The sequence below is a fragment of the Aquarana catesbeiana genome, linkage group LG03, assembly GCF_042186555.1.
Source record: "Aquarana catesbeiana isolate 2022-GZ linkage group LG03, ASM4218655v1, whole genome shotgun sequence".
Classification (NCBI taxonomy): Eukaryota; Metazoa; Chordata; class Amphibia; order Anura; family Ranidae; genus Aquarana; species Aquarana catesbeiana.
In genome coordinates, this window is record NC_133326.1 from 491,989,789 (window position 1) to 492,014,967 (window position 25,179).

At 41.0% G+C, this 25,179-nt stretch overlaps 1 protein-coding gene across 2 annotated transcripts in view; it reads left to right on the forward strand.

Annotated features, from left to right (window-relative positions):
- The window catches only part of CANX (calnexin), a 110,560-nt gene that overhangs the window by 77,143 nt on the left and 8,238 nt on the right, over positions 1-25,179 (forward strand). The window contains exons 7-14 of one of the 2 annotated variants that reach the window (XM_073621051.1): positions 5,963-6,155; positions 9,297-9,486; positions 12,645-12,758; positions 12,843-12,999; positions 15,857-16,072; positions 16,686-16,805; positions 18,444-18,579; positions 22,665-22,765. In XM_073621051.1, coding sequence (XP_073477152.1) covers positions 5,963-6,155; positions 9,297-9,486; positions 12,645-12,758; positions 12,843-12,999; positions 15,857-16,072; positions 16,686-16,805; positions 18,444-18,579; positions 22,665-22,765 — 1,227 coding nt within the window. The remainder of the gene's footprint in view (positions 1-5,962; positions 6,156-9,296; positions 9,487-12,644; positions 12,759-12,842; positions 13,000-15,856; positions 16,073-16,685; positions 16,806-18,443; positions 18,580-22,664; positions 22,766-25,179) is intronic. The other variant, XM_073621052.1, reaches the window with a different exon arrangement.

Genomic DNA, 25,179 nt, shown 5'->3' on the forward strand with positions numbered 1-25,179 from the left:
CATCCAGTTTGGAGCGACGTCCTGATCCAAGAGGGTCTGTTTTGTACCAAATACCTTCCACTTCTTAATAATGGACATCACTGTTCTTTTGGCATTGATAAAGCCTTTGACATTCTTTTGTATTCATCTCCTGATTTGTGCCTGTCCACAACTTTATCCCAGAGATCTTTTCACAGTGCCTTGCCACCCATAGTTGATTGTTTGCTTCAGTTGCACTACCAGGGACTGAAATGCTCCAGGAAAGATATTTTCATGCTGAGCTAATCAAATTCAAATGGCTTTGTCTGCTATTGAGTGAGTAGGTGATTAACTCCACCTGATTGAGTTTTTTTTTTAGCAGGGAGGTGATCCTTATTCCAACTCGGGGATTCTGTTTTTGAATTTGTTTTTTTTTCTGACATGTTGGTGTTATTTCTTTCCCTTGGATGTCATAAGTTGCACTGAGTAAATACAGCTGAATATAACAAACTGACTTCATTTCGGGCTGCAAAGCAACAAAATTAGATTATTTAAAAGAGGGGTGATTCTTTTTCTATACCCATTTTGTGTGTGTGTGTGTGTGTGTGTGTGTGTGTGTGTGTGTGTGTGTGTGTGTGTGTGTAGAGATAGAGATTTGTGCCCATAAGTTTACATACTCTGGCAGAATTTATGATTTCTTGGCCATTTTTCAGAGATTATGAATAATAACACAAACTTTTCTTTCATACAATCTACCCAAATGACCCTGAACAAAAGTTTACATACCCCAGTTCTTAATACCGTGTATTAACCCCTTTAACATCAATGACAGCTTGAAGTCTTTTTTGGTATTTGTGGATGAGACTCTTTATATTCTCGGATGGTAAAGCTGCCCATTCCTCTTGGCAAAAAGCCTCCCCGGTTCCTGTAAATTGTTGGGCAGTCTTGCATTGCATGAACTGCATGTTTGAGATCTCACCAGAGTGGCTCAATGATATTGAGGTCAGAAGACTGAGATGGCTACTCCAGAACCTTCACTTTATTCTGCTGTAGCCAATGACAGGTCGACTTGGCCTTGTGTTTTGGATCGTTGTCATGTTGAAATGTCCAAGTAAGTCCCATGCACAGCTTCCTGGCTGATGAATGCTAATGTTGATAACCTACTGCATTCATCTTGCCATCAATTTTGACCAAATTTCCTGTGACTTTTTGTAGCTCACACATCCCCAAAACATCAGCGATCCACCTCCGTGTTTCACAGTAGGAATGGTGTACCTTTATTCATAGGCCTTGTTGACTCTCCAAATGTAGCGTTTATGGTTATGGCCAAAAAGCTTAGTTTTGGTCTCATCACTCCAAATGACTGTGTCAGAAGGTTTGAAGCTTGTCTCTGTGCTGTTTCGTTGTATTGTAAGCGGGATACTTTGTGGCATTTGCATAGTAATGGCTTTCTTCTGGAGGCTCAACCATGCAGCCCATCTTTCTTCAAGTGCCTCCTTATTGTGCAGCTTGAAACAGCCACACCACATGTTTTCAGAGAGTCCTGTATTTCACCTGAAGTTATTTGTGGGTTTTTCTTTGCTTCCCGAACAATTTTCCTGGCAGTTGTGGCTGAAATTTTAGTTGGTCTACCTGACCGTGGTTTGGTTTTAACAGAACCCCCTCATTTTCCAATTCTTGATTAGAGTTTGAACACTGCTGATTGGCATTCTCAATTCCTTGGCTATCTTTTCATATGCCTTTCCTGTTTTATACAGTTCAACTACCTTTTCCCGCAGGTCCTTTGACAGTTCTTTTGCTTTCCCCATGACTTGGAATCCAGAAACTTCAGTGCAGCACTGGATGAAAGATGCAAGGGTCTGTCAGGAGTCCAGAAACTCATTGACCTTTTATACACACATACTAATTACAAGCAAACAGATCACAGGTGAGGATGGTTACCTTTTAATAGCCATTCAAACCCCTTTGTGTCAACGTGTGTCCATGTTATCAGGGCAAAATCACCAGGGTATGTTAACTTTTGATCAGGGTCATTTGGGTAGTTTCTGTTATGATTTAAAAAGAGTAAACACCGTTGATTGATGATAAATGGCTTCAGCCAAACTCTAACCATGAGTGAAAGAAAAATGTTTTTGTGTTATTATTCATATTCTCTGAAAAATGGCCAAGAAATCATAAATCCTGCCAGGCTATGTAAACTTATGAGCACAACTGTGTGTGTGTGTGTGTATGTATGTATGTATGTATGTATATGTATGTATATATATATATATATATATATATATATATATATATATATATATATATATATATATATATATATATATATATATATATATATAATTTCTCCCATCACCATTTTTCTAGGTAAATATGTTTCTAAAGGTGCCTATTGACATGAAATTTTCACCACATGTTTGTAACAATATATTCATACAAAGAAACCAAATCAGTCCAGAAAGTAAGTGATGTGTAATAAAAATGGAATGACACAGGGGAAAGGTGTTGGAACACAAGAAAGGGAGGTGCAGAAAAGGCATAGAAGCCAAGAATATTCCAGTAAGCACTGTTGGGGCCATAGTCCAGAAGTGGAAAGAACATCATATCACCATAAATAGGCCCCAACCAGCTGCTCCTCGCAAGATTTCTGACAGAGGTATGAAAAGAGTTATCAGAAGAGTTGTCCAAGAGCCAAGGACCCCTTGTGGAGAGCTTCAGAAAGATCTTCCATTGGCAGGTACGATTGTTTCAAAGAAAACTATAACTAATGCACTCATCTGCCATGGCCTGTATGCACCCTCACCACGCAAGACTTCATTGCTAAAGAAAAAGCATTTCAAAGCTTGTTTAATGTTTTGCTGCATAACATTTAGATGAGACCAAAATTGATCTCTTTGGACGCCATAATGCACACCATGTTTGGAGATCAAATGGCACTGCACATCACCCCAAAAACACCATACCAGCAGTGAAGTTTGGAGGTGGGAACATCATGGTGTGGGGCTGTTTTTCAGCATACGGTACTGCCAAACTTCATGTCTTTGAAAGAAGGATGAATGGAAAAGCACCAAGAGATGCTTGATAAAAATCTGCTGCCATCTACCAGGATGATAATGATGAAACGAGGGTGGACATTTCAACAAGACAATGTTCCCAAACACAAAGCCAAGGAAACTCCTCAATTTGTTTCAAAGAAAGAAAATAAAGCTGCTAGAATGGCCCAGCTAATCACCTGACTTGAATCCAATAGAAAAATCTATGGAACCTTCAAGATTTGAAGACTGTGGAAGAATGGGCCAAAATCATGTCAGCAATGCATGTGACTAGTTTCTCCATACAGGAGGCATCTTGAAGCTGTCACTACCAACAAAGGATTTGTGCAAAGTATTAAATGGATTTCAGCTAGCGTGTTTTAATACTTTTTTCCCTGTGTCATTCCATTTTATTACACAGAACTTAATTTCTGAACTTTATTTGTTTTGGTTTCTTTGTATGTATGGATTGCATGGGTTGTTACCGACGTGGTGAAAATGTCATGTAAATTGCACCTTTAGAAATATATTTACCTAGAAAAATGTTGACGTGTTCAATGCTTATTTTAACCACTGTATCCATTTTATTCTGTTGCTTGTTCCATTTACTGCAACATTAAAATAAAATTTTTGATACAAAGCATGTTAAAGTTATTTACATTTTTTAAAATTTATTTTTTTTGCATATATTACCATGTATTTTTTAACAATAAAGCATTAAAGATAACAATGTATGTATGTGCTTTATTATAATTTTTTTTTTCAACAAATAGAAATATGGAATAGGAGATGAAACTGTTAAATAGTGTTTATACAAGGTAATCTACTAAAATGAATGGGTTATGTCATAAAATAAGGACATGTCCTGGTTAATTAAGAATTAACTAATTCCCTGTGCACGCACTAAACATTCTTCTATGTTAGCGGCAGCTCTCTTACTCAAATTGTCAAGGAGCTGAGGAGATAAGACAGCTTAGCATGTTTCTTTTTTATTGTTTACAAATGTTACACTGAATGGCAGTCAGAGTGATCATTCAATGAGGAAGGCTTCTGACTGGCTCCCAATGGTAGGATTGGGTGCTTATTCTACAGACACCAGGGCTCACGGGGCTGTGCACGGGAGGTGGCAGGGGAGAGGAGAAATTGCAGGCAGTCTCCTGGACCTACAGGAGATGCCTTGTGTACAGAGGAAGAATTCCTGCTATTAACACGCCGAAGGTAGGCAACTGGTTAAGCTGTTAATAGCAGGAATTGGGTGAAATCTGTTCTGTGGGTTTGTTTCAATTGACTTTGGTCACAGGACCAGGTGGTGGCCAAACATGGCTTTTGCATCCAAGAACCAGATACAGGCACTCTTCAGGTATTCTGGCTGTCAGAGTACAACAGTCCACAATGGGAGATTTGTCCATTCGTGCTCTTAAGGCTCGGTTCACACTGCTGCTACATGGGACCTGATTAGTGAGACCTTAAGTCGCAATACGTGTCAAATTCATTGTCGCTTCGACTTTAGTGCAGGAACCTTTTCTACTTTGATCTGACGTGGGTGCGATTTTTAACCTTTTGTACATGCTCCTAAAATAGCATCCAAGTCAAATCAAGGCGGAAGGAAAATGCGGGGCAAAGTCATACAACGTTGCTGTTGCAGCAGTGTGAACCAATCCTTAGCGTGGATAGAGAAATCTTTAAGCATAAGGCTCGTTTCAATTAAACCTTTTGCTTTTTATGAGTTTCAGAACATTCATTGACAGACACAGCAGATGTATGTGGTATAGGCTGTGACTCTGGGAGAATAGATACTTTACAATATGCAGGAGGATCAGTACTATCATTATTTGTTATACACAGAGAGTGCCGCTTTAGTTTAGTGTTCTAAGTGAATGAAAATCTTTAGGAATTTTTCCTGCATGATGTGACAAGATTAATGTATTCCATGGTTCCAGTCTGAACTTTTTGTTTCTCTGACTGGGAGTATTTCTTCCTAGCTCCCTGCAGTGTCAGAATATTTAAAGATATTCTTTAAACAGAAGCACATGTAGCTATGTGTCTTTGGGACAGGAAGTGAAGGGATGTCACCTAAACAGAAAAGATTGTCTTTGCCTCTGCCTACACTAGCCAAAGTTTAAAAAGACTTGCCTATACGTATACTTCTAACTATCAGTATGTTCTTGGGCTGTGAGCACAAGTGGCCGGCATTTGAGGCCGTTCGTAAGTAGGAGTCGTTCGTGACTCGGGGACTGCCTGTACATTTTAGGGTGTACCACTCTCTTTTTTTGTTCTCCTTTCTTTCCCTTTATCTCTCTATCCCAATTTCTTTTTTTTCTCCATCCCTCTCTCTAGCCGACTTTCTTGTTCTTTCTCTTATTCTTTATCTCCCTTCTTCTTTGTTCCTCCCCCTCTTTTCCTCTCCTCCCTTCCATGTATTCTCTTTTTTTATTTCTTCTCTTACTCCTTGGTGGGGGTAATGGGATGAGTGGCAATGCTGGGTTTGTTCTGATCAACCAACTTAGGTGCTCTTAATTAGGGTCATCTGCTGATCTGAGAATAATCCCAGGTAGTGTTACTGTCTCCGACTTTGTGGTGTCTCGTAGCAGTGACACCTATGCCAAAATCAGGAGATAGGGTCTCCTCCAGCCCCTCCCACTTCACATTCCTCACCAGTCAGCTGACCTCTAGTCTCTGCCCCCCAGCCATGCTGTGAACTGAATGGGTGGCTGCGAAGAGGCTGAGTGGCTGGCCACGGGCTCCTTTTTTTTTTTTTTTTTTTTTGACAGCTGAGTGAGCAGAGAACTCTCTACACTTGTTACATGAATGAATGAAGAAATTCTGCATAGAGATCGTGAGGGGGTTGAATCGAGATTGCAATTAATCGTGCAGCTCTACTGCATGGCTACAATGTTATCCCAACTACACTTGTAAAAACACTTCTGTTTTCTATTGCCCGGTTGTGCTTTTAAATTGCTTTATTCCCCCAGGACCAGTTCCATGATAAAACACCTTACACCATCATGTTTGGTCCTGACAAATGTGGAGAGGATTACAAGCTACATTTCATTTTCCGTCATAAAAACCCTAAGACTGGAGAATATGAGGAGAAACACGCAAAGAGACCTGATACCGACCTGAAATCCTACTTCTCGGACAAGAAAACTCATCTCTACACACTAGGTTAGTGGTTTCCCTGAATGGTGCACCATAGACAGTGAAAAGCAGCGGTTTTGTCAGCTAGACCTGTCCCAATCATTTTTTTAGGGTTGATGGCATCATTGTTAGATCAGACAGTGTTTTTTTTTTTTTTTTTTTCTGAAATAAGATTGCAGTGTTTTGACTACTAATCCAGTACGTAAAATAGACCATGTTATTGAGTGTGGGGTTCACTGAGGCAAGCCTCATCTGAGTAAGGTGCAAGGTACCCACTGTTTAGGAAAGTAAGTCCTGAAATGCTTTTTTTTTTTTTTTTTTTTTTTCCCAAAAATCTTTTGGATATTTTTTCTGTGGCTATATATAGGGATTTGTATTTTGCGTGGAGGGACCATTATCCAAGAAACCCATTTAGGGGGGGAAAAAAAAACGTTCTGCTTCTTGCATCCATGTCCAAGGGCTCCGACGCTGAAGCCCCTCCTCTTCTGCAGGTCCAAAAACCTTTTGCTTCCCCTCTGACAGCGAATAGTTATCGTCGACTAAGCTGACGCATTACCCATAACCTGTGTTGGATCTTATTAGGGCTGTTGGAGAGATTTTGAAGATTGAGACATTGCCTTCCCTGTCTCCGGATTTCCCAGTCCCATTTGGGGTACAAAAGCTTTGGTGGCCATCCTAAGGTTTCACCTTATTTCTTCTTTTCCAAGGGTAAACATAGCTGGGTAAGCCATTCACCTTGCCTAAACCCTGTGCTGTACACTACTCTTTTTTTGAAGAGGCATTTGTCAAGGAGTAGTTCACCCCCACCCTCTCAGTGGTTGATCCTCCGATCGTACTGGAGTCTTAATACATGCGGTTCTATCATCAATCTTGGTGTCTCAGACTCTGCCTGAATAAGCTGAACTGTTATGGCAAGGTTTGGAACAAGTCTCTCCTGCCTGTGTTGACTTGGCAGATCAGTTGGTTCAGGACCTGCAATCTTTGCAGTGCATCTTGGGGTTCCAGTTTGCTGGTCTCTTGCCTGTCTATTTCATAGTCAGGTTGAAAAAAGATACAAGTCCATCTAGTTCAACCAAAAAAAAATACAATCCCATATACACAATCCTTCACCCACAGTTGTTTCAGAGGAAGGCGCAAAACCCCAGCAAAGCATGCTCCAATTTGCTCAGCAGGAGAAAAAATTCCTTCCTGATCCCCTGAGAGGCAATCAGATTTTCACTGGATCAACTTTACCTAATAAAGGTTAGTACCCAGTTATATTATGTACATTTAGGAAAGAATTCAAGCCTTTTTTAACCGGTTCCCAACCGGCGCATACAGATGTACGTTGGCAGAATGGCACGGCTGGGCAAATGGGCGTAACCGTACGTCCCTTTAAATTTGCCGCCGTGCCATTGCGTGCCGCCCGGGAGCTCCGTGAGTCGGGTTGTGGGTCCCGTGGACTCTATCGCCGCGGGGATACTCATGATCGCCTCACGGAGAGGAAGAATGGGGAGATGCTAATGTAAACTAGCATCTCCCCATTCTGCCTAGTGACAGTGTCACTGATCTCTGCTCCCTGTGATCGTGAGCAGAGATCAGTGACGTGTCACACGTAGCCACGCGCCCCCCCCCCCAAAAAAAAAAAAAACTCCCCAGGACATAACTCCTACACTGCCCCCTAGTGGTTAACCCCTTCACTGCCAGTATCATTTACACAGGAATCAGTGTGTCAAAAATGTTCGATGTGTCCGCCATAATGTTGCAGTCACGATAAAAATCGCTGATCACCGCCATTACTAGTAAAGAAAAAAAAAAAACATAAAACTATCCCCTATTTTGTAGACGCTATAACTTTTGCACAAACCAATCAATAAACGCTTATTGCGATTTTTTTTTTTTTTACCAAAAATATGTAGAATACGTATTGGCCTAAACTTTTTAAATATTTTTTGGGGATATTTATTATAGCAAAAAGTAAAAATAGTGCCATTATTTTCAAAATTGTTGCTATTTTTTTGTTTATAGCACAAAAAATAAAAACCACAGAGGTGACCAAATATCACCAAAAGAAAGCTCTTTTTGTGTGAAAAAAAGGCCGTCAATTTTGTTTGGGAGCCACGTCGCACGACCCTGCAATTGTCAGTCAAAGCTACGCAGTGCCGAATCGCAGAAAGTGCTCTGGTCAGGAAGGGGGTAAATTCTTCCGGGGCTGAAGTGGTTAAAAGCAATCTACTGAGTTGGCCAGAACCACCTCTGGAGGGAGTCTATTCCACATTTTCACAGCTCTTACTGTGAAGAAACCTTTCCGTATTTGGAGATGATGAAATCTTTTTTCCTCTAGATGTAAAGAGTGCCCCTTTGTCCTCTGTGATGACCTTAAAGTGAATAACTCAACACCCAGTTCACTATATGGACCACTTATGTATTTGTACATGTTTATCATATCCCCCCCTTAATCTCCTTCTCAAGAGGGAATAGATTCAGTTGCTCTAATCTTTCCTAATAGCTGAGCTCCTCAATGCCTCTTATTAGTTTGGTTGCACGTCTCTGCACTTTCTCCAGTTCCCCCCATATCCTTTTTGAAAACTGGTGGCCAAAACTTAACTGCATATTCCAGATGAGGTCTTACTAATGATTTGTACAGGGGCAAAATGATATCTCTCTGGAGTCCATACCTCTTTTAATACAAGAAAGGACTTTGCTCGCTTTGGAAACTGCAGCTTGGCATTGCATGCTATTATTGTGCTTGTGATCTACCAACACAAGAACCACAAGTCCACAGAAAAGCCCCTTTCTGCATGAAGGTTTGCCTCCCACCACAATATCCCAAAATTTGGTGATGTCTGTCTTCACTTGAAGTCCAGTGGCTATCCCTCATTTCAGACAAGTGGGTTCTGGAGGTGGTATTTCTGAAAAATAGTTCCAGACTTTCCCTCCAGGAATGCTTGTGTCCCTCCACCATGAGCTTCTCTGTTGGGCCTGTATTCGGCGGTTCAGAGGGTGATATTTCCAGTGCCATCCTCCGCAAGGTTCAGAGGCTTTTATTACAATCTGTTCAATTCTGAATAAGGGGGCCATCTCATTCTGAATATGAAGGCCTTTAAAACCTTTGTGAAGGTGTGCACGTTTCTGATAAAATAATGGGTATTGTCTCTATTTATAATAATTAAAAAATCTCTCTTACAGTCTTGAATCCTGATAACAGCTTTGAAGTCCTGATTGACCAAACTGTGGTAAACAGTGGCAACTTGTTAAACGATGTGAACCCCCCTGTTAATCCACCAAATGAGATTGAGGACCCAGATGACCAGAAGCCTGAGGACTGGGATGAAAGGCCAAAAATACCTGATCCTGATGCTGTCAAACCAGTAGACTGGTAAGTATCAGTAGATCAGAATGGGGTTTCTTCTGATACAACTAGTTTTTGCTTTTTTTAAATATGACATTTAGTGTTTAGGTCAGTTCAGTTTTATTTTATTTTTTTAGTTTTATTTTACTTTACATGTTTTGAAATGGGTCTTTATAAATATTTAGCCAAGCAGTATTTGCTTCCTTTTGAGAACAGAGGTTCTTCTCAATTACTAAGCTGTGTATTTAATTTGATCTCCTGCTGTACAGGTTTTGTCACAACATTAAAAGTTGGGAAGTGGACAGATTGGTCAGTGAATGTCCATTGTCAGCACTGCTCATCTGTTTGTAGGAAAAAAAAAAGCCTATTCAATTGCTATCACTTAAAAGGGCATCCAGGCTGAAGTGATTATACATGTTAAAACATGTAGACCTTGCTGTTTATGAAAGATCAGTGTCCTTTTTACCTTGTTCTTACAGCACATGAACGTTATATATATTTAAAAAAAGTACCCCAATCCCCTCAATACACAGTAGTTTTTCTATTTATTTTGACAATCCCCTCCTGTGCCTGGAGTTCAGCTTCATGCTTCAGAGGATAATCCCACAAATAGATTTTTTGAGGTTCACCGGTTTAGTTAATTTGTCTCAAACAGTCAAAGCTGAACTCCATTCTTAACTTTTTAGTATTGCACAGCTGTACAGGCTCCTCTTCTGTACTGAAATGGCTTACTCTGATGTCTGCATACTATGAGCTTATTGCTGTGTGCATTAGAAGATGCAACAAGTCAGAGCGTACCCCATTTGCTGGCCAGGGGGCATTCAGCATCATACAATTTTCTACCTCAGCCTCGCTGTCCCTGGCCGGCCCCATTCATTTGTTGTATTTCTGTCATGGAGGCTCAGCGTTACATGGGCAATATCTAGGGCAGTCTGCATGCAAATTCAGCCTGCCAAATAATGCCCACTTCTCCAGACTGACATCCACCCATCAAGACGTGTTAATGGAGGCAGAACAAAATAATAATCTTTGCATAACTCCTTCCAAGAGCCAGACCTTACATGAGCTCCTAGGGCTCTTGAGAGGAGTATGGAGGCAGGTTGTGGTGATGTTTTCAGCAGTCTAAAGCACTCTGCTGGCCCCTTCCCCCACTCATCTACCTGAATTGCATAGAAAAGGCCAGAAACCTAATAATGACATAAAATAAAGGCATGTTATGAAAACAGTTTTTTATTGTTTTTTTTTTATTAACCTTTTGCTGAGGGAGGAACTAGTGCAAACAAATAACGAGATTAAATTTCAGCTTTAAATAGGATGCAAACCTGATGTTTTCAGACTATCCTCATCTAATATACCCAATGTCTATCATACCTGATGGCAGCCCTGATTTTGTTCTGCCTCCAGTTCCGTTTCTGACCCTCTGGCTAAGCAGCCAATCAGTAGCACTTCTGCCTGCTAAACTCCCAGACTCAGACACAAACGATATTGTTTCAGTGCTGGCCCAAAACAAGACAACCTTTTTCTTTACGTATTTGAATACAATTACACTTGTCATTCAGAGGCACTTTATAGAGACACGAACTACAGTTGGCTTTACCAGATGGAGAAATCCTTCTCAATTATATTTAGCCTTTTAAAACATACACCCTGTGCACAATTATTATGCATAAAATGATTTGGTCAAAATACTCTCCAACTCCAAGCTGTATAAACTTGAATGCTTACTGGATTTAGGCTTATCAGGTGATGTGTATTTTGTTTAATGAGGGAGGGTGTGGCTTAAGGCAGATTCTTTTCCTTCAGGCAAAATAGGCCAAAAAAGAGATTTAACTGACTGAAAAGTCAAAGTCTTGAAATTAAGATATTGGGGCGTGATCACAGGACCATCAAACATTTTGATGCAAATGGTCAACAGTCACAAGAAACGTGTTGAGAAAAAAACGCAAATTAACTGCCCAAGATTTGAGAAGAATCAAACGTGGGACCCATTATCTTGCATTATCTACCAGGGACCCATTATCTTGCAGTTCTGTCAAATTTCAGATATTCTTGAACTGCAACCTACCTGGAGTGCCCAGAAGTACAAGGCGTTCAGTGCTCGGAGACCTGGCCAAGGTAAGGAGGGCTGAAACCCAACCACCACTGAACAAGAGACATAAGTTGAAACGTCAAGACTGGGCCAACAAAAATCTGAAGACAGATTTTTCAAAGGTTTTATGGACTGATGAGATGAGTGACTCTTGACGGACCAGATGGATGGGCCTGTGATTCGATCCCTAATGGGCACAGAGCTCCACTTTGACTCGGACGCCAGCAAGTTGGGGTGCTGGTATTAAAGATGAGCTTTTTGGATTGAAGATGAATTCAAAAATCAACTCCCAAACCTACTGCCAGTTTTTAGAAGACACTTAGTTCAAGCAGTGGTACAGGAAAAAGTCTTCATCTTTTAAGAATATTTATGCAGGACAATGCACCATCACATGCATTAAAGTACTCCACTGCGTGGCTAACCAGTAAAGGCCTTAAAGATGAAAGAATGACATGGCCCCCTTCCTCACCTGACCTAAACCCTATTGAGAACTTGTGGACCCTTTTTAAATGGGAGATTTAAAGTGAAGGAAGACCGTACACCTCTCTGAACAGTGTCTGGGAGGCTGTGGTTGCAGCTGCACAAAAAGTTGTTCTTCAACAGATCAAGAAAGTGACAGACTCCATGAATGGAAGGCTTAGGACTTCTTGGGGAAAAAAAAGGGTAGCTTTATTGGTCACTGATTTTTTTTTTTTTTTTTTTTTTTCTCTTTCTTTTTTTTTTTCGAATCTCAAATGTTTTATTTGTAAACTTTTGTTCTCATTTTAACAGATGGAAAAAAAAGTGAGATGGGAAAATTTTCGTTTTTTTATTTTGTTGCATAATAATTCTGCACACTAATAATTGCCCAAAAATTGTACACACACAGATATTATTCTAAGAAAGCCAAAACCTCACTTTTACTTTCTTAAATATTCAGGATTGAGGTTTATTAACATTTTGGATTGACCGAGAGCACTGTAGCTGTTAACTAATTAGTTAATTCTTCAAAAATACAACTTGTCCTAATAATTGTGCACACAGTGTAGTATTATGATGATATAACTATTTGAAATGTACATATATAGATCTTCTACTTGAAATGTCTAATCTCTAGGGATGAGGATGCCCCAGCAAAGATCCCTGATGAGAATGCAGTAAGGCCTGAGGGTTGGCTGGACGATGAACCTGAGTACATTCCTGACCCTGATGCAGAAAAGCCCGAAGACTGGTGGGTTGAAATAATTTCGCAGTGTGCATTTTTTTGTTTTCACAATTGTGCAATGTTTGAGCTTCCACTATTGCTATCCAACAGGGATGAGGATATGGATGGAGAATGGGAGGCACCTCAAGTGGCAAATCCCAAATGTGAGGCAGCACCTGGCTGTGGAGTCTGGCAACGCCCCACAATTGACAACCCTAACTACAAAGGAAAATGGAAGGCACCAATGATTGACAACCCCAGTTACCAGGTTTGTATGTTGACAAGTTGTTTTACCTTTTTATATGTGCTCAGATTCTTGCACAGTTTTATATTCTTGCAAGATTTTGTGCATGATTGACTTTGTTTTGGTGCAGAAGAGTTAATATGCTTCCATAATGGAATACAAAATGTATATTTTGGCTATAGTACACGCCACTGCTTGTTGATTGGTGTGTAAGAATGTAACTGCAGTTCTTGGCAATTAAATGTTTTGCACAAAACAAGTTTTTGTTTTTGTTTTTTTTTTTTGTGTTTTTTTTGTTTACATAGAAACTTGTGAACTTCATAGCCTTTTGCCGTTGACAGGAGGCGGCTCTCTAGGGCTCATTCACATGGGCATTAGCCCCCTGCATCATCTAGAGTGATTTGTTTTCCCTTTTCTCTATTACTGAGCTGCAAACAAGTACACAAACTGCTTTAAGTGGTTCTAAGTGCCTGCCTCAATGGGCCCTAAGAGGGCCTCTTATCATGCGATCACTGTGATTGGGTAACTGTATGGAATACTAAAGCGCTGCTATGCAAAAATACTGATACTGTGAAACTAAACAGCTGCACCATTAAATGGTGATCTTATACTAGCATAAATATATAACTGTTAAAAGAATAGTGCGCTAATTCAACTTGTGCAGAAATCCAACATTTTATTTATAAATAAAACCTGCCACTGCCTATAGCATGAAAAATAATATAAGCTGTAAATATTAAATGGCACACAATCGTGAGTATGTGGTAAATAGTTCACGTAAAAGCATCCCACACAGTGATACTGAGTCTAGGATCATTCCGCAAATGCTTTGCTTCAATATGTGCTACGTAGTGATATAAGTCAGTGATAGAAAACCACCGCTGCCATGTGAATTGCCCGCTCACCTTCGGAAAACACCCCTCAGGTCTAATCACGCCTTTTGGTTTGCTGGGCTTTAGTAATCCTGAAAGGAAACACCACTGTGTCTTTGGTCCTCTGTATTTTCTCAAGTTCTCTGAAAAATCTGCTTCTCTGAAGTGACTCAGAGCAAAAAAAGACATTTGTCGCACAAAATTGCTTGAAGAAATGCGTTTTTATTAAACATAAAATTGCCCACTCACATAGCCATCATCTTGTGTAATGCCTAAAATGATCATACATAGAGATGCTCACCTCCACTGCTTCTGGATTTCCAGAGACACCGGAAGAAGTTACATGATCAATGATGCAACGCGTTGGGAGGAGCCGGTGACGATACTTCCGGGGTCTCGGGAAACCCGGAAGAAGCGGTGAGGAGGCAAGCGCCTCGGTGTATGATCATCTTGGGCATTACATAAGATAATGGCGAGTGTGAGTGGACGATTTTATGTTTAATTAAAAACACATTTTTTATTCAAGCAATTTTGCGCGATAAAAGTCTTCTTTTTGCTCTGAGTTACTTCAGAGAAGGAGCTTTTCCAGCGCACTTGAGGAGATACAGAGGACCAAAGACACAGCGGTATTTTCCTTTGAGGATTACTAAAGACCAGTAAACCAAAGGTGTGATTAGGCCTGAGGGGCCTTTTTCTAAGGTGAGCGGGCAATTCACATGGCGGCGGTGGTTTTATATCACTGACTTGTATTACTACATATTGAAGCAAAGTGTCTAAGGAAGGATCGTAGACTCAGTATCACTGTGTAGGACGTTTTCACTAGAACTATTTACCACATACTCACGATTGTGTGTCATTTAATATTTACATCTTATAATATTTTTAATGCTATTTGCAGGTTTTATTTATAAAAATAATTTTGGATTTATGCACAAGTTGAATTGGCACACTATTCTTTTATCTGTTCTATACTGTGATTGGGTATCTGTCCCGCTTGCTCTAAATTGTAAGCAATGGCTGGGAGCTGTCGATGACAGCTTGGTTACAGTGCTGGGATGCCAAGTAAGCACTTCATTAGCACTAAAATGAATTGCTGGCTGTACGTATCTGACAGATATGTACACAGCTGACAAGGGGGACAGAGAGACCTGCTCACTTAGCTCTGGTTCACACCAGTGCGGCTTTGAAATCGCGCTACTTCAGCGCAATTTCAAAGCCGCAGATCAGTGTGATTTGGGCCTTCAGTTTCATTGCGACTTAATTTAACAGAAGTCTGCAATTCGCAATGAAATCGCAAAAAAGTAGTGCAGGATTTTACGACTTGAGGCGCAATGTTTGAAACTATTCCATTGTCGGCAATGGGCAGCGACTTGTCATGTGGTTTTGAACTGTCAGATCACATGACAAATCGCACCGGCGTGAACCAGGGCTTAGGAATAAGGGGGACAAACTGCTACTGGTATGAGGATGCAGTCACCTAGAGGTATCTGCAGCAGTCTTTAGAACCTTCCTGTTAGCCAAATGCCATGCCACTAGTCATCGTGTTGGAGCTCGCGGCTAAGACTCGCCTATTTGGCTAGTCGAAATTCACAAGTGATAGGAGGAGCCTGTCGGAACAGCCTGACTTTAAAGTGTTTGAAAAAAGAACTGTCTGAAGCAGTTCACTTTGACCTTAAACCCCCATCCCCCCCAGAGCAGGTTTGTAAATTCGGAAGTGGACTGCAAATCAACAGTTACAGATGGAACACATGAATCTGTAGGTTGTTGGAAAATAAGTTTCGTAGCTGATCTAAACCCAGCGATAGTGGTGGTCCGAAAGTTTATATCGATGCATGTCTTTAATAACTGTCAGTTGCTTTTGCTCTCAGCTGAACTGTCAAGCCACCAAATGGTGGATATTATAGCTGATCATATGTGCAGCATTATGGCAACTCCAAGAAAACCACTGCCTTAGCTGGAGAGAAGTCATTTTCATCTGTACTGACCAACATTACTTCTGTTCACTGCAGGGTATCTGGAAACCACGCAAGATCACAAATCCAGATTACTTTGAAGATCTCGAGCCCTTCAAAATGACTCCATTTTTCGCCATTGGTCTGGAACTGTGGTCCATGACTTCTGATATCTTCTTTGATAACTTCATTGTGTGCAGTGACAGAGCTGTGGCTGATGAGTGGGGAAATGCTGGCTGGGGCTTGAAGAAGGCTGCCGATGGAGCTGCTGAGGTATGTCTTCAGAGACTTGCTAGCAAATGTATGCCTGTTCTGGACATTGGGTGACTTTGGTAGTGAAAGCTAGCACCGGGTGGTTTGGAGAATGGTGAATCAACGGAGATAACCTATTTATCTTTGTGTATTTTGTAAAACAATTTTTAACAAGTTTGTAAATCATATATATCTTTATGAAAGCCACTGTTTGCAAAGTACCCTACAGAGTGTGGGTCACCTAACAAAGTCACTTATAACTTGTACCCTGGTATTGTTTAGGGCATAGTAGGGGATTAGTCAGACTACTGCGGCAATCTGGATCCATTACTGCTGTCATTAAAACACAATAGAGGCGGTTTATAAAATATATTAAGAAATTATGGCACTTACAATCAAGTGATGGTTTTTCATTTTTCAACCTGTGCATGAAAACGGAGTTGTGCAATTTGCTCCTTTTGTGTGTAAACGAACCTGCTTGGCCCCCTGGATTTCTCAAGTCTTGACTTAATGATTTTAGGTTTTATGAGAGTTTTTTTAAATGGTTGCCTTTTTTAGATCACGTATAATTAGCTACAGTAATATGTAATTGGCCCTCAGATATCTATGCTAACTACTAAACTTTTTATTCCAGCCCAGCGTAGTGGGTCAAATGATGGCTGCAGCTGAGGAGAGGCCCTGGCTTTGGGCTGTCTACATCCTGACAGTGGCTTTGCCAGTGTTCTTGGTCATTCTGTTCTGCTGCTCAGGCAAGGTAAGCACAGCATCTGTTTTTCAATATTGAATGTGTCACTGTTTACTGGACAATAGTCTTATTGTTGATCTTATTCTCAGTAGTGTCTCCCAATTTTTTTTTCCCTTTTACCAAATACTTTCCACTCTAGCAACTATAATCTGCTTAAATTAGTAATCCACTGTTCATACTTGGCTACATTTATAGTTCATGTGAGTCATGTGTTGTGTGTTTATACTTTTTATTTGTATAAGGGCCCATTCACACCAAAACACTGTGTGCTGTAACTGTGCATTGACTTGCATAAACAGCCCAGTCGAAATGAATGCATTGCAACACATACAAAAATAGAACAGGTTGCATTTTATTGCAGCGCGCCAATGGGATACTGTGTGTTGGCATGCTGCTTTACAGCGCACATGTGATTTTATAGTTGCACTGTGATGCCTTTCACAGTGAATGGCATCACAATGCATCAACCCATGTAATGTGCATTGCCGTGCACATATTTACAATGCTGTTGCATGAATGGCTATTAAGTATATAGAATTGAGATTCAAGGAAATTACCTTAAATTGGCCAAATATCTTACAGAAAGCACATTGTGCGTAGTTATTGGTACTTATGAAAAGGATTTCACTTATCCACTTAAGCCCCGGACCATTTGGCTGGCCAATGACCAGAGCACTTTTTGCGATTCGGCACTGCGACGCTTTAACTGGCAATTGTACGGTTGTGTGACGTGGCTCCCAAAGTTGACGTCCTTTTTTTCCCACAAATAGAGCTTTCTTTTGGTGCTATTTGATCACCTCTGTGGTTTTTATTTTTTGCACTATAAACAAAAAAAGCGACCATTTTGAAAAAAAAAACGCATTTTTTACTTTTTGCTATAATATCCCCAAAAAAATATATAAAAAAGTCATTTTTTTTCCCTCAGCTTAGGCCGATACGTGGTGTTCTACATATTATTGGTAAAAAAAATCGCAATAAGCGTTTGGTTTGTGCAAAAGTTATAGCGTCTACAAAATAGGGGATAGTTTTATGGCATTTTTATTTTTAATTTTTTTTCTTTTTAATAGTAATGGCGGTGATCTGCGATTTTTATTGGGACTGCGACATTATGGCAGACACATCGGACATTCTTGACACATTTTTGCGACCATTGTCATTTATACAGCAATCAGTGCTATACAAATGCATTGATTCCTGTGTAAATGACACTGGCAGTGAAGGGGTTAACCACTAGGGGGCAGTGAAGGGGTTAAGTGTGTCCTAGAGAGTGATTCTAACTGGGGGGGGGGCGTGGCTATGTGTGACACGACACTGGTCACCACTTCCGATTTACAGGGAGCTGTGATCAGTGTCCTGTCACTAGGCAGAACAGGGAAATGCTTTGTTTACATTAGCATTTCCCCGTTCTTCCTCTCGGTAAGATGATCACGGGTATCCCTGCGGACATCAAATTCGCGGGACCCGTGATCACACTCACGGAGGTCGCAGCGCGCCCGCAGACCACTTCCTAATAGGCCATGTACAGGTGTGTTAATCTGCCTGTATGTACCCTTCTGCCAGCGTGAGACGGTCGGCAAGCAGTTAAAATAATCTAACCTCCTTTTTTTTTTTTTTTTTTTTTTTTTTTCTTTGAATTGGATTTTATAGAAGCAGCCAGCAGATGTAAAGCACAAAAAAACAGATTCTCCCCAGCCTGATGTGAAAGAGGAGGAAGAAGAGGAAGAGAAGGAGACCAACAAAGAAGCCGATCAAGACAATGCTGAGGAGCAGGCTGAGGAGCAGAGTGAGTTTTGGTTGACAGCCCTAAACTAAATGTTGCATGCCTGTATTCTAGATCTGCTGCAGCAGCCACAGACTCCCATATAGTTGTGTTCTGTGTCTGCTTATCAAAAATGGAAAGTTTTGTTTAAAAAAAAAAAAAATCTTTTGTTTAGTCAAAGGCTATGGTCCAGGGACACATAACATGTTATAAACATAGCATCATTTTTTACAAAGCAACCGAATGCTGTTTCATAAACATGACGATTGAATGTCAACCAAAAAATACATTGTTCAGTATGGTGGGTCCATGTAACCATCCCATATCATTTTCAAACTTTAATAACAGAAAAGCATCTAAAACCGTGAACACACGGAACAGAGAAGAAAAAGGAAATAATTAAGGAAAAGGGAAATTTGAATAGAGAGATGTGAGGGAAGGAGGATGGTGAGGAAAAGGGGGTGGGGAGGAGAAATGTGCAATCGCAAATCACACAGACCGAATTCAAGTGGCATATTTGTGATTCCTGAGGTATCACAGGTATCTAGAGTCATCTCGGAGGCAATTTAGTCTACCGAGTTACTTCCAAAAAGGTTCGACCTTCGTTTGAATAGACAAATTTGTTCCACAGTGACCAAGTCTTGGAGTAGCGTTTTTGTTGGTGCCGTGCCCAAAGGACTAGGTCTTCCAGTTTGTTGATTTCCTCTACTATTTTCTGAGCCACATTCCTATGGTCGGAGGTTGTGGGGCATTCCACTTAAGAGGAATGCATGCTTTGGCAGCGTCAAAGAGATGGCGAATAATCAATATATATATTTTTTTTTTTTGTAGGACCTTTCTGGGGCAGCGGATTCATGGAGAAGGAAAAAGGCGGGGTCATCAGGGGTTTGGCGTTCCGTAAATTTTTGGGCTATGTGTTTGACATCTGACCAGAATTGTTCTATTTTAAGGCAGGTCCAAAAAATATGGAGTAATTTGCCCCATTCCTCCTGGTATCTCCAGCAGCGGTCTGAGGTTGCGGGAAATTTTTTTGTAGTTTTGCTGGTGTCCTGTACCATCTGGTTAAGAATTTAAAGTTGGTTTCTTGCGTTTTCGTACAGATGGATGATTTGTTTGTAAATCGGAGGATGCGTTGTTTCTGTTGTGGGCCTATGGTTCAGGTCTGGTTCCCATTCCCTAACGCAGCATAGGGAGTAAGAGTCTAGGGGTGTGATCAGTAGATTGTACCTAATCAAGAGTGTGTGTGGCAGTGCCCCTTCTGTTGAACAATTTTCCTCCAAGGTTGTGAGAGGTTGGTCGAAGTTGCTTGGGGGAGGGGGGGGGGGGGGGTACCTGAAAAAGTGGGTAAGTTGGAGAGTGCTCCAAAACTTCAGGAGGAAGGAGCCTGAAGGGTTCATGAGGTCTTGGATTGAGTGCCACGTCTTCTGAGTTGGGAAGTGTGAGGCTTGCAAACAGCCAGATGCCATCAGATTTTTTTAAAGGGTTAATTTTGGTAGCCTGGGGCAAAACATGGGTTGCCCAATATCAGAAAGAGTGGCGACATCGTAAATGAAACACTTGTTTGAACAGAAGTGAGCAGATTCTCGTGCTTTGGCCTAGAAGTGGAAGGGTTCTCACCTTGCTGGGTAGGGATTCATAGCACCAAGACGCTCTATTCAAAGGCACTGTACTTTAATCTTGTTCCAGCTGAACCCACAGCTTGAGGGTTTGGTGTCTATTCCAGTCAACAAGTCTGCTGAGGTGGACTGCCTGGTGGTACTTACCTACGTCTGGTACTACTAGTCCCCCATATTGCTTTGGTAGTGTAAGCTGAGTTCTCTTCAAACGGGGATGTTTGTGGGCCCATATACATTCAAAGAATAACTTCTGAATTTGCTTGAAATTTGATGGAATGTAGACGGGTAGAGCCTGCAGGAGGAACAGTAATTTTGGAAGGATACTCATTTTGAGAATATTGCAACGGCCAAACCATGAGTGGAGGCCCGTATTCCATTTGTTTAGGAGTGCTCGGACCCTTGTAAGTAGCGGAGGGAAATTTAATTCAAACACCTTTTGATATGTGGAAGGGGATGATTGTGCCTAAATATGTCAATGCTGAGCTGTTCCATTTTAGTTTGAAGTTCATCTGCAGTTGTACTTGATGTGATTGTAGCCATAATCTGCAATTGTGGGAGATTAATTCCCATTGCCTCTGATTTTAGAAAATTAATTTTAAGATTGAAGAGGGCTCCATATCTTTCGAATTCCTTAAAGAGGTTTGGGAGGGATATCGCAGGGTTTGTGAGGGAAAACCACATGTCATTGGCGTATGCTGAGACCTTATGTTGGGTACTTTCCACTTTTATTCCATTTACATCTGGGTTTCTACGTATGGTGCAGAGAAAGGGTTTCAGTGACGGGGCGAAGAGGAGGGGTGACAGTGGGCATCCCTGTCGTGTCCCATTAGAAATTTTGAAAGGTTCTGACAGAACCCAAATAGCTCGGACTCAAGCCATGGGTTTTGAGTATATTGATGAGATCCACTGATATGTTAGTGCCGAATCCTATATATTGAAGGACTGCGAGGATAAAGTTCCAGTTCATCCTGTCAATGGCCTTCTCTGCGTCTGTGCCCAGAAACACACATGGTGTTTGGGATTTATTTGCTTTATGAAGCAGGTTAAGGACCTTGGTGGTATTGTCCCTTGCCTCCCTAGTGGGATGGAAATAGTTTTTACGTGAGCCAACTTTCATTAATTAAAATTTCAACAGGGGTACCCCCAGGGAACCTTTTGGGTGGACAGTTTCCCAGCTTCTCTTGCAGCTCTTAGAGCCCATTCACACCTGAGCGTTTTTGTAGCTTGAAGCCTGAAGGTACAAAACGCTTGAGGGGAAAAAAATCCATTATTCTCTATGGAGATGGTTCACATCTCCACTCCATGTCGCCTGAAGCCCTACGCCTGAAGCTCAAACAAGTTCTGGACCCTTTTTTGTCGCGCGAATCGGGCAGATTTGGGCGTTTTTGGAGCAGGAAGCAGATGACAAAATCTAACAACATAGCAACAAATGATGAAACAGATGATCATTTTTCCTATTGGCTAATAAAAAAAATGCCAAAGCTCAAAGACGACGGACAACGCTGCATGGAAACGCGCAAATATGCCCAAAGAAATGCACAACAAAACATCGGAAGAAACGCTCAAAAACGCTACGCTCAGGTGTGAATGCAGCCATAGAGATCAGCAGCTCTTGGCAAATACAAAGATCAGATAAAGGGGCTCTGTGTGTCCATTTCAGATAGCCAGTTAAAAATGCAAAAAGACTGCTGCTGTTCTGAATATGTGTCGTATGCTCTACATAAGGCATTCAAAATGTGGCTGAATAAACAGGCCACTATGTAATTTGTACAAATCTAAATCCAAGCACAAATCCAGGTTAGCAGATGACACAATTATTAGAAGAAAAATACTACTTGTACCATATAAAAATCTGCTTTTACAGCTCACTTAAAACCTAGTCAAGGAATTGGGCATTTCAGGTCATAAGACTACAGTGACTATATTGATTTTGGTCATCTACTCTTTTTAATCCTTTCAGTGAGAGGCAATTGTGCAGGATTACGAAGTAGAGCCTGTGCATGTACAAAATGTAGCTGTTCTCATACAACTCATAGATGGGTACAAGGTTTTTACAGTTTGATATTCATTTATACTAAATGTGCACATGCATACTCCTTGCACACAGCTATATACACATGTAAAATTCATATGTGCCCAGGCCATCTAGTCTTGAAATATGCACACCACCACCACACTACATAGCTAGGCAGGTGACTCATCTCTTTTCCTGGTTTAGCAATGGAGCTTCCTAATGGCATTTCTCCACCTTCAGCATGCTCACTGGTCAATAGGTTAGAATAATGGCCAAAAAGATATTTACCTTGGACCACAGCTTCTGCTCCCCTAGGTGCTGGTGATATCACTGTGCTGGAGACTCAAATGTACTGAAGCCAGAGGGTAGGCATTACAGCCAGGAAACATATTTTCAAAGGGGAGGTGAGCATTAGCAGCTTGTTTCTCACAAGACTGGTTTTCTTCAATGTTTTTTTGTGTTTTTAATTGTTTAAACAGCAGGTGAAGAGGGTGAAGGGGGTGCTGGACAAGGAAGCCAGGAAGAAGAAGAAGAAGAGGAGGAGGAGGAGGAAGAGGAAGAACAAAAATCTACAACTAAGGTAGGCCTGTAGTAACATAGTTTAATGAGGTGGACAGGTGTCTTCTTTTTTTGTTTTGTTTTGTTTTTTTTTTTTTGTTTGTTTTTGTCTGTTTTTTTCAGCCTTACTGACTATACCTATGATACACCCTATGAGAGATGCTTTAATAGGGTACAAATGGCTGGTCATATACAGTTACCCAGCAAGTAGAGCTCTGTTATGCTAATATAATAGTGCAGCAAAGTATAAACCTCTTGGGGGAAATGGGCTTCTTAAAGCCTTTGGCTTCTCAAGCCTAAACATGATATTTTCAGTGTGGGGTGTCTCTTGTTCTGTTGGCCTTTCATCTGCCTGTCGTCTGTTCTAAGATCACGTTTCATTGATGGAAACTGTAGTACATGGCTCTTGAGTGCTTGTTTAGGGGGGGAAATGCAGAGGACTTGGTATTTGAACAGACCAGTATGGTAAGTAATGTAGTTTGTGCTGATTATTTTTTTACTTTGGACTAAGTCTATGTTAGGCTATGTAGATAAAAGCAAGCTTTATGTGCCAAGATGTTTTTTCGATTTAAATGCTGATGAAACCCTGGAAAAAGCCTGTGATAATGGGTATCGCTAGGGAGAATCTCACCAGTGAATTTCCATGAGACAAATATCCTTAGTGGTTTCAGCCCACAAGTATCAACCAGAACAGATTGGTCATAATGCATATCTAATTTTTTATTTCCAGGCATAGTCTAAGTAAGCAGATTGAACATGAAAGTAATCTTTAATAACTAGCTATATAACTTGGTGTAAACCTGCAGAATGCCAGACATTTGAATACAGATTTAATACGTGCAGTTCAATGTCTACCTTTCTGTGTCTCAAATCTATCTCGTGCAAAATATTTCCAGGCAGTACCCGAGCATTCCCTAACATCCACACTGACTCTTTAACTCTGCCATTTAGTTCTAAAAAGAATTGTGGAAGGTCTTGTGTGACCTTGCCCTAAAATAGGTGTTTTTATAGTAATATCCCACTAGGTGGCACTGTTTATGGCATATAATACTTGCCAGTTTTCCTTAGGAAGCAGTGCAGATTAATATGCTTAACTGCACATGTACTGTAGGCCCTGGTATTTTCAAAATAAACTGTGCTCCTGTGTGGGTTTTAGGCATAGTCCTAATGGCATGTATTCAAAGCAACTGAGAAATATGGGTGCTGCCATTACCACTGAAAAAAATGCTAGTCTAGCTTACTTTAGTTGCAGTACTTTGGGTCACTGATGTGAAATAAAACATACTATTTAAGTCCAGTCATTTATCTTCGTACGTGTTCTGAGCCCATTGATTTATTTATTTTTTCTCTTCAATCAAGATTACTCTACATTGTTTCTAGAGGTGGTCTTTACACTTGCATTTATGCAGAGCAGTCTTTCCTCAGCCTAGTTTTCAGAGTGCCATGTCTTAACCCCTCTACTCTAGATGCTGTAAGTGACCTTTGGGCATCAGATTCTGTGTAAAGTGTTTTCCAGACCCTGTTCTGATAACATGTTAGCCATAGAGCACTTTTTCAGTCCAGGACTGTTAACATTGTCTCAGGGTTTTCCCGGTCTTTGATAACTTGCTTCTTGAGTAGGCTGTTTTGGCTGATCACTGCAAACTACCTCATTTGTTTTGACTTGCTGGGCACATTGAAAACTCCTGTTTTCCACCTTTTTCTACCATTGAAAGGGTAATACTGAAGAACTTAGCACTGATATCTGCTGGGTTGGGGTGTCATGTACACTCCACGCTCTACCCCTCCTATCAGCATCAAGGAAGTATTTCCCCTTAGCTGCTCCTCCTGCATTGCCAAGAGCCATGTGGAACTTTAAATTTCAGTCTACTGCCCATCTACAGTGACTTTAGTCACCTCCAGCTAGATGAACCTTACTTGCTTCCAGCTGTCTGGATTTTGTGACTGAGGCCTTGCCTTGTACCCTGAGTCCAAGTTGTCTTACCTCCACAACATGTTTGCATCTAGTCGCAGAGGGAACAGATCTCAATCAATGGGTGACCCCAAATCACATTCTGCTCATGCTTCTGGTGTCACTTGCACAATGTCCTCTGAAGATGCAGACATCTGGAATCCTGTTACCCTATTATGGAGACTACCTCATCTCTGGAATCCTCCCTAGATCCGCTGAGTGGGGTAGAGTCCTCTGCTTGTCAGCTGGGGTCTATAATGATCGACTAGACTTGGTGGCCCAATTCACCCAGTTTCAGCACACTTTCATGCCTTCCCCTGCAAGGCTGTTTTGGCTCTGATTGATGCGCTGCACACTATGAATCTGGAAAATCTGTACTCTAGGGTGCTGGCCCCAGTGTTGGCCCTGGTGTGTTTTCATGGCATCCCCGTTGGGCAATATCAAGGAAACTTCCTGTCAAGTAAACAGTTGGCATGGGCTCTGTT